The 17,060-nt window shown below is 40.1% G+C and overlaps 1 protein-coding gene across 1 annotated transcript in view; it reads right to left on the bottom strand.

Moving 5' to 3' along the window:
- The window catches only part of CSGALNACT1 (chondroitin sulfate N-acetylgalactosaminyltransferase 1), a 157,201-nt gene that overhangs the window by 27,263 nt on the left and 112,878 nt on the right, over positions 1–17,060 (bottom strand). Inside the window, exons 4-5 of the mRNA XM_011373077.2 lie at positions 13,184–13,400; positions 4,905–5,006 (exon numbers count right to left, since the gene is read on the bottom strand). Of these exons, the coding sequence (XP_011371379.1) occupies positions 4,905–5,006; positions 13,184–13,400 (319 nt within the window). The remainder of the gene's footprint in view (positions 1–4,904; positions 5,007–13,183; positions 13,401–17,060) is intronic.

The following is a 17,060-nucleotide window of genomic DNA, read 5'->3' as shown; positions in this document are numbered from 1 at the left end:
CAACATTTGCCGTACATTTTTTCTTTCTTCCTCTGAAGGTCGAGAGTTCGTAGCAGACATTATGACAACTTTACCCTCAAAGACAAGTATCTCTCAAGAACCAGGACATTTCCTTTATAACATTATGACAACATAATAACCACACTCAGGAAATTTAACAGTGTCACAATACTATAATCTATATGCCATGTTTGAATCTTCCAACAAACCATTTAGAATGCCAAAAAATATAGGCACATCTCCATAAAGCACTGGTCCACCAAGCGGAATCATGCTTCTTGGCCCCTTCCCTGGCAAATTCCAGGTGAGATGGTCACAAGCCTGAGGTGTGTGAGGTGCTTCTCAGGGTGCATGACTCCTTATCTGCTTGAGAGACATTCACTATGTTGCATTTTTCATTTTAGCAGATGAGAGTTTCTAAAAAGTTCCTCGTTTAAGAAAAAAAGTAAAACGAAGCAACAATTCTGCTCAAATTTCAGAAACAAATCAAAACAAAACAGAACGAAATCTCTCTCCCCTCCAATATTCTTCTGAGATGTCCTGATAAAATCTTTCTGAGGGTACGTGTCAAACAAATCCCTTCAAAGAGGCATGACATGCTGGTACACACCAGGGCAAAGCAGGTCCCTGACAACACACACGCACACACACACACCTCCCTCTTTTGTCACATACTTGCAATGGCAGGGCAGTATCTCATTTCTAGTACTTTAATCTCAAAGCTAATTCCACTGAAAGATGCTTTTGTGTCCTCATGACTGTATAAAGATAAACTTGCAATGCAGTAAATGTCAACTTATGCTAATTCATCTACCAGTTATGTTTTTCAAATTTCCTAATGCAGCAGGTCCTTGAATAACACCAGAGAGCGAATGGCATTTCATTATAATGTTGATGAGATGCCATAGGAATTTAACTCTTGTTTATATTAACCTATGGTAAAACTGGTTTCATTATACATTGTTTTGCTTTAAGTCATAGAACCTATCAATGGCATTAAATGAGGATTTACTGTACACAGCTATAAGTAAATGTCTATCTAACCCAGCATTTCTCAAGTGTAGGCCATGAGCCACCCACATCAACATCACATGTGGAACTCATTCTAAGTGTTGGTTCCCAAGCTTCATCTCAGGCTCACTGACTCAGAATTTCTGGAACTGGATCCCAGGAATGCATATTTTCAAAAGCACACCAAGTTATCCAAAGCCCATTTATATTTGAGAGCTACTGACTTTGGCTTTAATCTGGGATTAACTGAGCTTAATACGGAAAACTCTGTGGAATAAGAATCAGATACTGAAAAATAATTTGTGCTGTTTTCTATGGCAGTGGCTTTTAAATACTTTGACTGCAACCCTTGCAAAGCAATATATTACACATTAGGAGACAATACACGCACATGCACACACACACATGCACAGAAATTAAAGTTTCATGAAACAATACTTACTGCTGGGAGGCACTCTGATATCATCTCTCCTATTCTATTTCAATTTTTAAAACACTGAACATAACCCACTAAATCTATTTCATAACCCCCTAATGAATCACAAACTGCAGTTTGCAAAACACTGATCTATAGCAATTAACTGAAAAGTAAATCTCAAATGAGTAAGCATAAACCGAGAGAGAGTAAAACATTGCACATAGTCATTAAACTGGATTTTTAAAAGATGTTCTTAAAATATATACATTTATTAGCTGGATTTAAAATAGTGTAATCACACTACTGATACCCAAATGAAATAAATTTCATTTAGACTGATTTCAAATCTTATTACTTTCAACTAACCATTGTGGGTTTTAGGAGGGAGTATATTGGAGTGAAAATTTGGTGCAATTTTAGACTGGGCATCCCAGAATTCACAGACGAAGTTCGTACCCTGGCTCTCCCACGGGTCAGAGATGGCAGCCTAAGTAACAACCTCGCTATGCCTCAGTTTCTTTATCTACAAAACAGGGCTAATAATAACAACATCTACCTCATAAGGTTGCTGTGAATATTAAATAAGATAATCCATATAAATAATAATGATTACTATTCAAAGATAAGGTGCATTTAAACAAAAGTTTTACCATATTAAAAGAATGACAAAAATATTTAAATAAAGCTTCTTATATAAGTTTTCATATAGATTACTATGTTTACAAATTTATTATATATCTGTCATTATCCTTCTCTTAATAAACACTGAACATTTTCTGAGTAAGGCATTCTGCTAAGTGCTGGAGCTACAAAGAGGCATGTGATATGGTACTACTTATTAAGCATCAAATAACCTAGTTAGGACAAAAGAAAGAAATTTAAATAGCCAAATCATATGCCAAGTGCTAAATATAACATGTGCTGAAAGGGAGAACAGTTCAGAGAGGAGAGGAATAAAGATCAGGAAGAGCTCCAGAGGTGGGGACTCAGGTGGGAGGTTTGAGTAAGTAGAAAGAGTGGAGGAAATGCCAAGTAGAGGAGAATAATGGAAACAAAGGCAAAGGGGCAAACCAGGCCCCCGCTTTGGCTGGAGGCCGTAATAAGTTGTCAAGACAAGGGTAGAAGCCGGTTTGGGTACCAGGCTGGGGTGACAGGTGAATAGGAAGATTCATCTGAAGGCGGAGTGGCAGTGCAGCAGTGTGAGATCAACTCAGGCTGGCTGCAGAGGGTGGGGCATTCCTAAGAGAGGTGGTCTCAGCAAAGTAGCACCACAGAGGGGGTAGGACACGCCCCAAGGCATCAGCGACATTAACACTGCAGATATCACCAGTTAACAGAACGAGGACATCAACACAGAAAATTGCGATTCCAATTAATTTTGCCAAAGTTTCTGTAGCATTGCTTTAAAGCACTCATCAACTCAGTCTCTAGCACAAAGTTCTCTGCTATGCGTAGAGTAACTTCTGGAAATTCTCCAGAATTTGAAGTAAACTTACATCCCTACCACTCAAATGATTTTACTCTTCATGTTCAGATTCTATTCATTCTTTGCTCACCAAGCAACATTCTGATTGAGAATTTAGCTTGCCAGGTAATTTGATACTGAAAAGAATGCCTTGATAATGAGTCCTTAAGCATTCTAGTCACTAGAAAGGGTATTTCCCATAACAATGTATAAACTGGCCTTCCACTTACCCATCAGACTCCTGTGAATTTGGTTATATGTATCTATTAGCAAATGTCTTGTTATCCCCTGATGTGCTCAGAAGGTGCCAGACCCATTAGGACTGAGGTTCTCAATCCTGGCTGCGTCTTGGGGTCACCTGGATAGTTACTTAAAATACCTTGGAATGGGCAGCTGGCTGCGATCAAGACCTCTCCCAGGAAGCTCCTGAGGTGGACTGCCACTCTCTAAGACAATGGCTCTCAATCCTGGCTGCATGTTAGAATCATCTGAGATATTTTTAAAAGATCATGCTCAGGGATGGGCACTTCCAGAGATATTAAAACCTATCCACTGGGCAGAGGGCATACATTCTAATAATTGACATTCCTCATTCCTAAGCAGAGATGAAAAGGATATTGCAATGCACTGCAGTCGAGAGATTTCTATTTCACTTACATTTAAGATATTCAATTATTTCATTCACTTTGATCTCCCTTCAATAGGGACCATAGCTTTAAGCAGTTACTAGTTTTAAGTTCTTAACTCTTTATTGATTTAGAAAAGAAGTCAGCAAATTTATTCTGTAAAGGGCCAAATAGTAAAGTTTAGGCTTTGCAAGTCATATAGTCTTTGTCACAACTATCCAACTCTGCAGTTGTACCACAAAAGCAGCCATAAATAATATGTAAACAAATAAGTGTGCCTTCATTCCAATAAAACTTTATTTACAAAAACAATTGATGGACAAAATTTGGCCAGTAGACTGCTTCAGAATGTTTGAATAATTATAATTAGCATTCTGATCTTGTGCATATTAATACAAAATTGGTAACAAAACATGACAATAAATACAAAAGTGCACTAAATCTTGGAATCTTATCCTTTGACTATCATCCTAGTACCATTTACCAGAAACTCAAAGTAGAGGCCCTGTTTATATTTAGACCATATGGACCTATTCAGACCATTTCTGCCACTGAGTTAACTATTGATCACCTTCCAAGTTTCACTTATGGAGAAACTACCCCCGCCTCATTACTCAACTCAAACCCTACAAATCTCTATGGCAAACCAGAGAGGAGCGTGGCAGTACCATTCCAGCTTTCTCACTCGTAGAAAATGCCATAGATATTTATTTATTAAATAAATACTTATGGTAGGGGGAAAAAATCTATCTCTGCTGCTTTGAATACATTTATTCCCCCATGCAACTGATCAACAAGGTATAAACATACAAGCCTAAGTCTAAAGTTTTTGGTTAAAGAATTTCTGTTCAACTGAGTAGATTTAATCAAGGATCCTGTCCCAGCCATCACTTCTGGCTTGCCCCTAATCTCTCAAAATGCATCGCGAATGAAAGTCAGAAGAGTGAGACTATTTGCTAAGTGGATGAGATATGAGTATGGTTACCACTCAGCCGTACAAGCTGTGGCTGAGATGGAGCTCAATGCAAGCTGTGCCCTCCCTAATTCCTACTCTTTAAGTAAAGATCCCAAATCTACAGTTGTAAGAATGATGGCATACAATCATGTGGAAGCTCAAAGGAGCCCGTGTTCCCACCCTCACTGCTCAGGGCAGTTTATCTCAAAGTCAAAATTAACACCCTGCACAATGAAGACTAGTGTCAGACAGAGTAGGGTGGTATCCCAAGGAAGGAGGGCGCAGAATTTCCCCAAACATGGCCAGCAACCAAACCTCCCAGTTTGCCCGTACTGTTAGGAAAAATCCACCTAAAACAGAAGTTTCAGCCTTGCATGTGTATGAGCTCAGTCACCATGATTCCTGATTATGGCTCCACTTCGTACTTACTTAGAAGTGTTTTCAAGTATTCCTTTGACCTCATTCATTTCTTCCTTCCCAAAGTAAACAACAGTTAGATGAATTCTCCCATCCTGCTGGATGCACGTCTCCCTAGAAAACAAAAGACATGTGTGTTTAGGCTTGTTTTCACAATAATAGGCAAGGCCCAAACAAATACTTATTTCATAAAGTGCAAAAGGATTTTGAAGTAAACTGAGTGAACTGATAGAACAGCAGAGATGAAGCAGCGAGACATTTCTGGCTGACCATCATAATTACCTGTGTTTGGATGGATCTTAACAAGAAAACAATGAAATTTCAATATGCAGATCCGGTTAATGAAAACTCAGATGCAAGAGGCCACACAGGTCCAATATGCCACAGGCCTGGCCCACTGGGGCCACCCAGTGCCAGGAAAAGGGCACTGGATCCTAGGCACTGCATCCTACCCTTCTTTGCCATAAGAAGTCTATGAAATAAAGAAGACACCAATTCCATTTTACAGATGAGAAAGCTAAAGTCCAAAGAGGATTAGACTAGACTCCTTGACTATGGCTTTTTTTGTGCGTGCCAAATGCTAAAGGTCTTAAAGACTGAATGAGCAAAGGTAAAAAGGCATTTTTTCATTTACAACTCTAGAAAACCTTGGTAACCTCCAGTGACATGACTGTCTGAGGGAATGACAAGGCAGGAGCACAGTTGCTAAGTCTCACCCTTCCTGAGCAGACACAATCACCTTTACTAGTTCCCCATTTCTCCTCTCTGTAACTCTGATTGTCCCAGGCAGCTGGCAGTTTATGTTCCAGGGTCCCAACAGCCTTCTCAGGGCCAGGCCTCTGGCTCTGCACTTGTTTGGACCTGTCTTCCCCATCAAAGCTTACCTGTTACTTGCATATGTCCTGTTCTCTCAATGGTAACACCTAACTCACCTGGTGAGTTAGATCCTCTGCTGAGGGTTTGCTTCACATACACATGTGTAATATGTGTGTAAATGTATGTGTAGATGTGTGTCTATGAATATGTATAAATGTATATATATGTAAATATGTTTGTGTACACATATGTGTGTACATAGAGGTATGTGAGTGCATAATTTTAACAGGAGTTTTCTGAAAGTAAGTTAATGGAAAGATTCTACTGGTGAGATCTTATTTTGTGATATTTTAATATTTTGCATTTCCTTCCATTTAATTCCTTTTGTCTCTGTTAGCTACTTTCCTTAATCCCCACACAACAATCCACATCACAGATTTCTAGAAATCTCTGAGCTCTAATTGCAGAAGCCAATTTATTCGATGCTTTTTATAATGACATTAAAAAGAAGTCATTGTCTAGCTGGGGTGGCTGAGAAGAATCTAAAGAGAAGATACGATTCCTGCCCTCAAAAAAACTTACACAGGAAATAAAATGAGCTCAAATAAAATAAGGACACCTCGTGGCACTGATAAAAAGTACAGAGAATTCAGAGAGCACAACAAATCCTGTGGGCTGCAATGGCTGGGGCCTTGAAGGATGGAAAAGGTATAAAAACACAGAGAGGAGGAAGAAGAGAATTCCAGGTGAAATAAACATCAGAGAAGATTACACTGCCCCTAGGCGAGAGGCACGGAGGGCTCACCCTGGTCACAGGCTTGGCTCTGAAAATTCTGTTTCTTTCCTGTAGAAGAAAGGTAAGAGCTGCCTCTGAAGCCCAGACTGATGGCAGAGCTCTTAGAAGCAGAAAAGAGATCAGGAACAGAGGCATGGGATGCGACAATGTGCTTCAAAACTGAGAGCTCCCTCACAGCCCCAGTCCCTGCAGACTGAATCATCACTTACCAACAATAAAATTCTCTGCATTGAAAAGATCCCTTCTGCAAACTTGCCAGATAATGCTTTAACTTCCTTTGCCAGAGCAGAATAAAAGCACACATACAGTGCCAAGCGCTCAACAAACCATGCTTTAAAATTATGTGTGCAGTTGGAAAAAATCCATCCCAGAATCAGGAGAGGGTCACCTGCTGAGCCCGAATAAAATGCATTCTCGTTTTTCTAGTAACATCTTTGCTGGCATTTTAAAATCCATTCAAAGCACTACGTGTTTCAAGGAATAAAACACATATATCTGAACTTCACTTTTCATTCAGCAGCTGAGGTTTCCCAAAAAGGCAAAGTAGAATTTGTTCTGAGGTCCACCTCCAGGGGTCCATTTCATTTATTCATTTACTCCTTCCTTCATTCAACAAACGATAACCAAACAGACCATGTTCCAGATATTCTACTAGGGGGGTCTTAAAAAATGAGTAAGACATTTCTGGCCCTGAGAAGTTCTCCATCTACTGTGCCTGACTGAAATTGTCTATAATGCAATAAACAAATGCTCAATGAGAGGATGAGCACAGCAGTGCTATGAAAACATCACTGTCTGAATGATCTTGTAATTATTGTGTTTTTCGAAAGAATTCTCACTAGACTTCAATCTCAAAGATATGTGTAAGAGAGAGTGTACGTGGGTGACCGTGTACACGAGGATGTCTGTATTTTGGTGTAAATTATTTGTACCTGGAGACATGCTGCCTGGATCCCTTGAGCTAACTTTGCTGTGCAAGGCATTATTCTTGTTGGAATAAGATCTAAAAAGAATATTCATTTACGGTCCCTGTTGGGAGGCCAACCATCCAGTTTGCCAGGGATTCTCCAGGTTTGAGCACTGAAAGTCCACATCTCAAGAAACTTCTCAGTCCTAAGCAAACCTAGACAACTGCCCCTGGGACTTTACCGTGTACTGGAAGGAATGAAGAGCTGTAATATAAGGCAGGATGGAATAACTACAGTAACAGTTGGATGGTCTAGAAGGGGTGTTTACATTTTAAGGGCAATGCATTGGAAAGAGGTTTCAAATAAATTAATTTCAAATAGTTATAATCACAAACCATATACCAAAAATAGTGGAAAATGGAAAAAGTTCTGCTACCAATAATTGACCAATTTTGAAAGGGATAAAATAGTCTGCCTTAAACATCACAAAGAGGAGGGCAAGGCAACAAACAGATGATTCCATTTTAGCCTCATGTGGCTCCCAGCTCCAGCAACTGCTTCCAGAAGAGGAGCTGGAGAAGCAGCCACGGTGAGGAGAAGGCAGCAGAGGGGAGCGGCTGGTCTGGGAAGAGGCAGGAACCTCAGCCCCCATTTAAGGATCTTGGGACAGGAGGAGCACAGCAGAATATTTAATTTCTCCACATGGTGTGGAAAGTAGAGAAGGAAGGTAGACGTAACCTAATTATGCTTTGTGAAGTAGCTTCTGGAAAAAAGGTGGACTTGGCAGAACCAAAGGACAAAAGACCATCGCATTTAGTCAAGCTCCTTCATAAGTGCAGGGAGATGAGTAGGGATGAGAGATACTGACAGTCAAATGAAGTAACTCACATATGTCTCTGTCTCTGTCTCACACCGCCGCACCCCCCCCGCCCCCCGCCGCCTCCACACACAGAGTTAAATAAAAGGCCAAAATCTTTTTTCCTCTTTTCCACTTGGAGTTTTGGGAAGAGCTGCTGAAGATAAAAGGTAAATGAAATAAGAGAACTAAATAAATGGGGCTGATTCTGTGGTATTTCAGGCCTTAGCCCTTAACCAAGCCCATTCTGACAGCTAAAAACCTACCCCTCAGGGAAAAGATCCATCCACAACTAGGTAGAGTGAGCCTGACACAACTCACATATCCATCCCAGGGCTCAGAAGAGCCACAGAAATTGGGAACCTCCAACGAAGGCTGAAGAGAGCCTCAGCTGCATTCTTCCTCTCCTCTACCTCTCTTTCAGACTACAAATGAAGTGAATAGAACAACAAATACCCTGTCTTCAGATTATAGGTAGGAACGGGACACAAACAGTTCTCAGTCAAGACCTGGAGGTAGCCAAGGAGAATCCATCACTACTTCAGAGCAAACAGAAAGTCTGAGTGGCCCTCCGCATGCCATGCAGAAGAAGGATAAAGATAAACTACCACATTTCAAGAATAACAACAAAATTAAAGAAGAAAGCAACAGTGTTCAAAAGCCAATGAAAAACCTAGTCTGAAAAAATATAAAACTCAAACAGAAGAAAATATCTTACAGTATTTCATACTTTCTTAATAAAAATGTGAATTCAATAAAAAAGTTCAAAGAGGAAGTGACAAAAACAACAGATTAAGGTTAGGCATATTCTGTGCTCAGAAAATATATTGATAAAACAAACAGGTAATAAATTAAAAATAGCAAGGCACAGAATAGATATATCTGAAAATCAAATTCCTCATGTAAAGGAAAGGCTTCTGTGAAAGCAGATAAAAGACAAAGGCATTAAAAGATAGAGTGAAGCTAATAAATGGAGAAGACCTGAGACTGTACAATTGTGTCTGCGAAGCAAAGAATCCAACAAAGCAGGAGAAGTACCCAAAATTAGAACATCCCCAAAAGTTCCATAAATGAAAATAATCCACAAAAAGGAAACAAGTGCAGGAAAATGTGAGAGAGAACAATAGACACTGAGATGAGACATATCCTGATTAAGTTATTATGATTCAAGACTAAAGAAGGAATTCTTCGGGCATTAGGCAAAAGCAAGTAATTTTTGGGAGGGATAAAATCAAGTTGTCCTAACACTTCTCCACGGTATTATCAGATGCAAAAAGAATCTCTATAGAGTCCTACGGAAAGCGTGTCCCCCAAAAACATTCAGTCCAACAAAGTCATCCTTAAACTATAAAGATAATAAGTGGACATTTTATTCTCAAGCACTTAAGAGCCTTCTTGAAAAATTGTCTTGCTAACCAGGACCTTAGGAATAAGGAAGCTACTGTCAGAGGACTGCTAATGAACACACTAAGTCCACTTTAATACAGGAACTGTGATTACAAAACAGAATGTGAAGGTTGCAAACTCTGACAAGGTAAAAATAATAGATAACTAAAGATATTGGAAGATGGGACACAGGAGAGGGAGAAAGAATAACTGCCGATTTCCTTTTCTTATTGTAATTTTTCAATTGATCCAATCTAAAATTAAAATGTGTAGCAAAAATACATAATAATTCCAATCTCGTTTTGCAAAATCACTTTTTTAACTTTAGAGGGATCTCTTGGGAACTGATATCTCTCATAGTAGAGAAACATTTTCTTAAAGATTGGCAATTTCTTCTGTTATACTTCAGATTCTCTTCCACAAACCTGAGTAAGGTAAAATTTAATTTTTTAATTAAAAATAGAGTATCTCATGTTGTTAAAAATAGAATATCTCATGTTAAAAATAGTATATCTCATGTTGATTTAAATTATTCCCAGCTAGCAAGTTATTCTTCTATCTTTATATATACAAAGAAAGGTACCTAGAATGCTGTCCAATTAATGTTCAAAATGGTTAATTGGGGAGGTGGGGTCAAGAGTGAATTTTTCAATAATTTATTCCTTGTTGCAGTCTGCATTGTTTAAGCATCTTATAATAGCCATGTATCACTTTTACAAAATAAAAAGTCATGTTTAAATTATAAGAGCCAAAAAACCCTTTCACTGAATTTTTAAACAAAGCATAAAATACATGTTAACTACATAAAAATTTACAGAACAGAGAACACGAAAGAAGGGAATAAAAACCACTCATGGGGCCGTGTCCAGTGCCTACCGCAGTCAGCGTTTCCAGTCGTGGGATGGAAGGAACTTCACAGAGACGACATCCAATATTTAATAAATAGCCCTATGTTTTCTCCCAATACTTTTTATAGTCATATTAATTGCATTTAAATATTTATTCAGCCAGAGTATTTACTTTGGGTTTTGGTGTGAAATAAGAATTAATTTTTTCCTGCTATGTTTGGTTCATTGTGCTAAAGCCACGCACCAAACAATCCATTCTCTGCTGACCAATCTGAAATGCCACTTTTACTGAGTTTTGATATAGAATTAAATACTCTCAGGCTTGAGTACCCTCTCTCATCTCATTTCTTCAGAGACCTCAACGCACTCAGAAACCCCTGGACTACAAAGCAAACTCCTCACTCAGTCTTCTGCTCAAATATCTTCTGTCTTGGGAAGCCTTTCTTGTGTCCCACTGTCCCTTGTAGAAATAAACTCAAGGGACAGGGGACACGTGATTATACTCTCCATGAAGGCAGGTACTGCATCTCCAAGTCGTCTTCTTAGCCTCACGTTTGGTCAAGTGATACACACAGCCCTTCAAATATCCCATTCACGTAACAAGTCTTCCCAGCCACTCTCTCCTGCCCACGTGCAACAATCTCAGCAGTGAAAGTCAAGAGAAAAGGCCCTAGGATTTCTGTTCATTTTTAAAACATTAACTGGAATTAAATTTCATTTCACTATCTCAATTTTGGAGACCCGTAAGCTATTAATTTTACCTTTTTCAACAAAATTTTCCCTTCTGGTTTTATTCCTGTTAATTATTTGTAATCCGCATGACACTGAGGCAGTAGCCAGTCATATATACCAAAGAGAATCTCGCTACTCCAGGACCCGGGGTCCTACGCAGAGGCCTTGGCCCCTCACCAGACAGACATTTCTTTAGCATCAGCACTACCTTATCAAGCCCGGCTATGTGCTGAAGCAAATCTCAGAGCCCTTAACCTGCCAAGTTCTAGGCAGCTTCTTAGCCAAAGGAACTTACTATAAACCAGTCCTAGAAATGGGCTCACTAGCCACCAGGAGTAATGATTTCAATTAATGCCTAGAGCCATCCATAAGTTCCATCCTTCTCAGGATGTAATGCTCAATCAACCAGCAGTACTCTGCCCCTCCAAGGAGAAGACAGAGAGAGAACACAGAAACACCAAAGGAAAGCCAAAAGAAGCCAAAGTGACATAGACACTTCAATACTGGAGCCAGAACAACATGGCTGACAGTCAAGTGATCATACCCACAGGGGTATTCTCCAAACTGGGAACAAATGGAAATATCGGCCCACCCAAATCTGCATGATATCACCACTAAAGCCACAGCTCCTGAACCTGGAACAGAAAAGACAAAGGTAGTTGTGATAGCTTTCTTCACATATTTGAAAGGCCATGATGTTTAAGAGGAAATGGATTTGTTCAGTCATATCTTCAGAGGCTAGAACTAGATCCACTGGGTAGAAATTATAGAGAAGCAGACTTCAGGTCCTAATAAAAGCGAGCTTTCTATCCAGAGATGGTCAGCATAGAGGCAGCCTACCTTGTGAAGTCGGTAGTTATTTGGTACACGTACACACACACACACACACACACACACACACACACACACACACACACACACGCACACTGCATAGAGAACTATATGTCAGGAATACTACCGAGGGATTCTGAACTAAGGGAGGATTAGACCAAATGACCTCCAAAGGTGTATTCTAAAACAACTGGATTCTGACCTGAAAATTTAATTAAAAAAGGGTTACTCTTCAAAGGTAAAAATTTTTTAAAAAGTACATTCGTTACGCAGAATTTTGAGAAGTATCAACCAGTGAGTATTACTGGCTTTTAATAATGTGAATTTAATAATAAAAGATTAAAAATAAGTTTGATCTTCCAAGATTTATAATTAGACACATCTGACTTTCCATCTTTAAAATAAGCTGTCTAGGTAAATTAGCTTATTAACCTCAACCAGTAAGTGAATCGTAGCCATATAGCTTATAAGATACAACATTGCACAAGAGCTGAAAGATATACATGCAAAAACTACATTACTGCATCTAAAAATAAAACCCCACTTAGTCTTCTTGATTGGCTACAAAAATGAGTGCTTGGAAACTTCTTAGCATAATTCTAAATTTAATCTCTGAGGAGACATAGATTAAAATAAAAAAAAAAAAATAGATTCTGATTCAACCCATTCCAGCCACTGCTAGAGCAGGACAGCAAATGAAGCCAGTCTGTAGCTGAGTGAGCATATCCTCTAGCTCAAGTCCACGGCCTGTGAGAGTCTAGGAGAGGGCCCACTCCACTGATGAAACACCACGGCCCCGCTGTCCCCAAACCTGAGCCCAAACGCAATTAAAACTGAACACAGCAGGCATGAGGCCATCTTTGCAGATCCTGATGAAAATCCAGTCCTTCTTACTCTTCACTTCTGAAGGTAAATCTGCTTATCTGGCAATTTCTTAATTGCTTTAGCGGAAGGCAAACACAAATGATAAACTTTATATGAAGAAAACAGAGTTGAACAAGAAGAGAAAGAAAGGGGCCTTTGTACTTGGCAGGGGAAATGAGGGAGATGACGGGAAATGATATCAGCGTTTAGCACACACCACACTGAGGAAGATAAACAGATGCAAACAAACAAACCTGAAGTTCTGCATGAACTGTCGGAACTTGTCCACCCTCTTTGCCAGTGGCACGATAACGTTGATAAGCGTGTTGGCCATGTTGAGCTTTTCTTTTTTTACTTTCATGATAGGGCCAAACGGTCGAAACAAGACAAGTCGTCTGAATTCGTGCTTGTGGTCCCCTTTGAACGTGAGCTCATACAAAGTGCCTTTATCCTTTTCTGTGCGGTAGATCCCTATTCACAGAAACACAAGAAAAGATAGTTTTAAAAATTAACCTCGCCTACTGAGCATTCTAATAGCTGAGATCTCGCACAAAACGCCTTTTTAAAAAAATATATTAAGATTAAATCTCTACGTCTAATAATAATTATTATTAAAAGCCAATGCTCCCACTTTAAAAACCCCAAAAGAAATAAAAATATCATTAATTTAAAAATAACAGTTATGAAAACTTCATAAAAACATGGGGAAAAGTTCGTAATGTTAGATATAAAACTGTATTTAGAGGCATCAAAGAAAGGAAATATGCCAAAATGAGACTGGCTGTGACATGAGGTAGGATTATATATTTTTTCTTTTCTGCTATTATCTGCACTTTCTGCAATATGATTAGATAAATATTATAATTGTTACATTTAATTCAAAAGCATGTTAAAATTTTCTCTTAGAAATTACAGCCATTTCAGATGAACTGACCATAGTAGTCTATTTGGGGCCAGTCTCAAGGCTCATGTGGCCCTGTGGAAGCTTCTGGAAGCATTAAAGCAGAAAACACATAAAGTACCCAGCACAGTAGCAGGCACACAATTCACTTAATTTCATATCGCCCTTCCTACCTCTGAGAAACGGCATAGCTCAGTGCTTCAGAGCTGGACTAGTTTGGAGGTCTATTTATGGACCACTCCCCCAAAGTGTGCTCCACCCCATGTGACTGTTACTGAAACTCCACACAGTCTCGCTTGTCAGGTTGAAGATGTGACAAAGCATCTCCATTCAACTCTCAGGGTGAGCCTCCTGAGGCCCTGGCCCGACAGAACTTCCCTATCCAATGACCACACGATCCCCTGGCACCTGTGCTCCATTGCCTTCCCCACGTCACTGCTAGTGTGGGTGTTTTTCCACAATAAGGAAAACAAAAACAAAAAACACATACGAGCCAACAAATCACAGATAAGCTTCCTCATCTCTTATCTTTCATTTGCCATGCTGTCTATTCCCTATCGCTTCCTTCCTCTTAATCCTCACGTTAGCTAGAACATACCTTCCAGTCTTTGAGTAGCTACAAAAGTAAATTTCCAGGGAATATATGTGTCTATGGTCAGTCACAGTTTTCACGGCCTCTCACAAACTACTTATTTTTTCCTCCTCACTCTCCCTTGTCTATTCTTGTACAGGAAGTACTGCTCGTCTTCGCAAACATTGCTAAGTTCTCTGTTCTATGCCTCAAAGGAGCTTTTCATCTTACAGCCCCGGTTTTACAGTCTCTTTGATCCTGTTCAAAGTCTGGATCTCCTTCAGGTGCCACAAAGAGGAGTTTGGTATTGCAAAGTTTCATAGTGTCGTTTCTCATAGCTGTCTCACAGGCCCGCCTGGAGATTCAAAATGTGCGATCTGCTGGCAGTGAGCACGGGTGATTGAAGGACTTGAAGTACAGATTTACAAGGACTGAATCCTCTTCTGAAGCCTTCTTTGCTTCCTTAGGTGAGAGGGCATACTGCTCAACAGCCCTCAAAGTCAGGGAAGCTGAGAGAAGTTTCTCTGAGAGAAGTTTCACTGCGCTCAGGTTGGAACAGAATTCGGAGTCCCCGCAGGGGTCATTCCCAGAAGAAAGAGAGAGGTTCATTTCTTAGGAAGCTCAAAGGACTTCTGTGAAAATGTGAAGTGGTTCCCTTCAAAGACTGTTAATTCTTTCAGGTAACCAGTACTCATTGAGGAAACAGGCTCTTCCCCACCTCTAACGTGTCTACAGCAGCAGGATAAACCACCAACTCCTAGGGTCCAAATAAGGCTGTCTGATTCAAAAGGAGTCGCATTCAGTAACAGCATATCTGCACACATGAAACAGACCTGCTGGGGTTGGTGGCTGTGACTTGTCAAGCTTCTGTTATTCCGTGTCAGCAAGCAGACCCTCTCCACATGGCAATAAACATGGAAAAGGCTGTCGTCAGTTTAACATGCAGATAAAAAAAGTACGTGGGCTAGGGATTGTTTTTTTTTAAAACTGAGTCATTTTCTTTCTCAGCATCAGGATAAGAATCATTAATTTTTAAATCTAAATTCACAGATTTGAAGATACAGGTAGAAATATACACAAACTTGTCTCAAGATACACGTCCATTTATAAGGAATCCAGAGTAATAATTCTTATTAATAATGATTCCTATAACCCTGTAAGCACAGCTGCCCTTGTGGAGCAGGCATCCTCAGCCCGCTGGGACAGGTAGCAGTCTTTGTGAGTGGTTTCCGGGCATGGCGCTCCTTACTATCAAGAAGGTCGATATGCCCAAGATAGTCTTGCACAACACAATTTCAGCTGCTTTCTCATTGTCTTCCGCATCATGGTGATGATGCCTTGAACAACTTTTTAGCATATTTCCCCATATTCTGCCTAATTAAATTAATTATGTCTTAGAAATCTGATTTTAGATTTCTATCTATTTTAAGTAAGTTATTTAAAACTCTCTTGCATCCAGTATCCACTAAAATCCACACCCAGCCAACCGCTCACCACACCCACAGGCACACGCTCCTCTACCTGCCACACACAGCACTTTGTCTGCCTGTAACACAAAGGACAACCTACGGGGACCTTTGTGCCCCCTGTAACTCTTTAGTGGTGGAAACACAAAGGGACTGAGAGGAAAGGGGGCCGAAGCATTCTGAGGCAGGAATGGGTTTCAGCCAGTAACTGGCATGCATGATGGCAAATGCACAGCAAATCGACCAAAAAAAAGGCTTCGTTGTCACAGTTTATGGGATGGTATCATTTTTATGCACTGTGCAAATCAAAGATCAAAATAGGAACTTTGAAGCTAGCTTAAATTTTGGTTTAGACACCCTAACTGGCACCCTCTTTTCCCTTCTTTCTCTCCATACTTTGAGTTTGGTGTTTCTGCTACCTGTGCAAGCATGCTAATATTCATCTTATCCTACTCAAGGGAGCTAGGCCCTAGGATGATGAACTAGGTGGGGTCACCTCCAGGTGTCCAAGATACAGCTTCATGATCTGCTGTGAATGTGTATTCCGTCAGTAGACAAGGAGCTAACCAGACACTGGTGGCCACTCTACATCCTGTCCTCAACTTAGGACCTCAGAAGTCATGATGCTGATGGTCAAGGAGGTACCACTCTTCACCTTCACATCATTACCCCCAGTCAATACGAGCATACATGGGTTGTGGCCAATGCTGCACTGCTGAACTCAGAAGTGTCTCCACTTTCATTTCTGCCTTTCCTACCTTCTGAAATGAAGCCTAGGTCTCCCAGCTGGATAGCTGCAACCTTCTGCCGACCCATGTCCCAATCATCCGATACATATACTTTGACCCTTAGCTTTCCTACAGTACCAATATAATCCTACTTTCCCCCTAGCTCAGAATCCCTCACCAGCTTCCTGAAGCCTATACAATAAAGTACCAATACCAGGGCCAGCCTTTAAGACCCTCCATAATCTGGCCCCAATCTACTGTCCTAATTATAGCTGATGCCTCTGCCTCATGTGAGATTGGGCTCCAGTCAAGCTGATTTACACTGAGCACATATAACTACTCTTCCTCCAGGAGAGACTGGAACCCTCCTGCAATGCTGTTGAGAATATAAAGTGGTGTAGTCACTGTGGTTTGGTGGTTCCTCAAAAACTTAAACATAGAATTATTATATGATGTACCGATTCC

Source organism: Pteropus vampyrus, unplaced genomic scaffold (genome assembly GCF_000151845.1).
Source record: "Pteropus vampyrus isolate Shadow unplaced genomic scaffold, Pvam_2.0 Scaffold8, whole genome shotgun sequence".
Lineage (NCBI taxonomy): Eukaryota > Metazoa > Chordata > Mammalia > Chiroptera > Pteropodidae > Pteropus > Pteropus vampyrus.
This window is presented reverse-complemented; position numbering and strand designations above follow the sequence as displayed.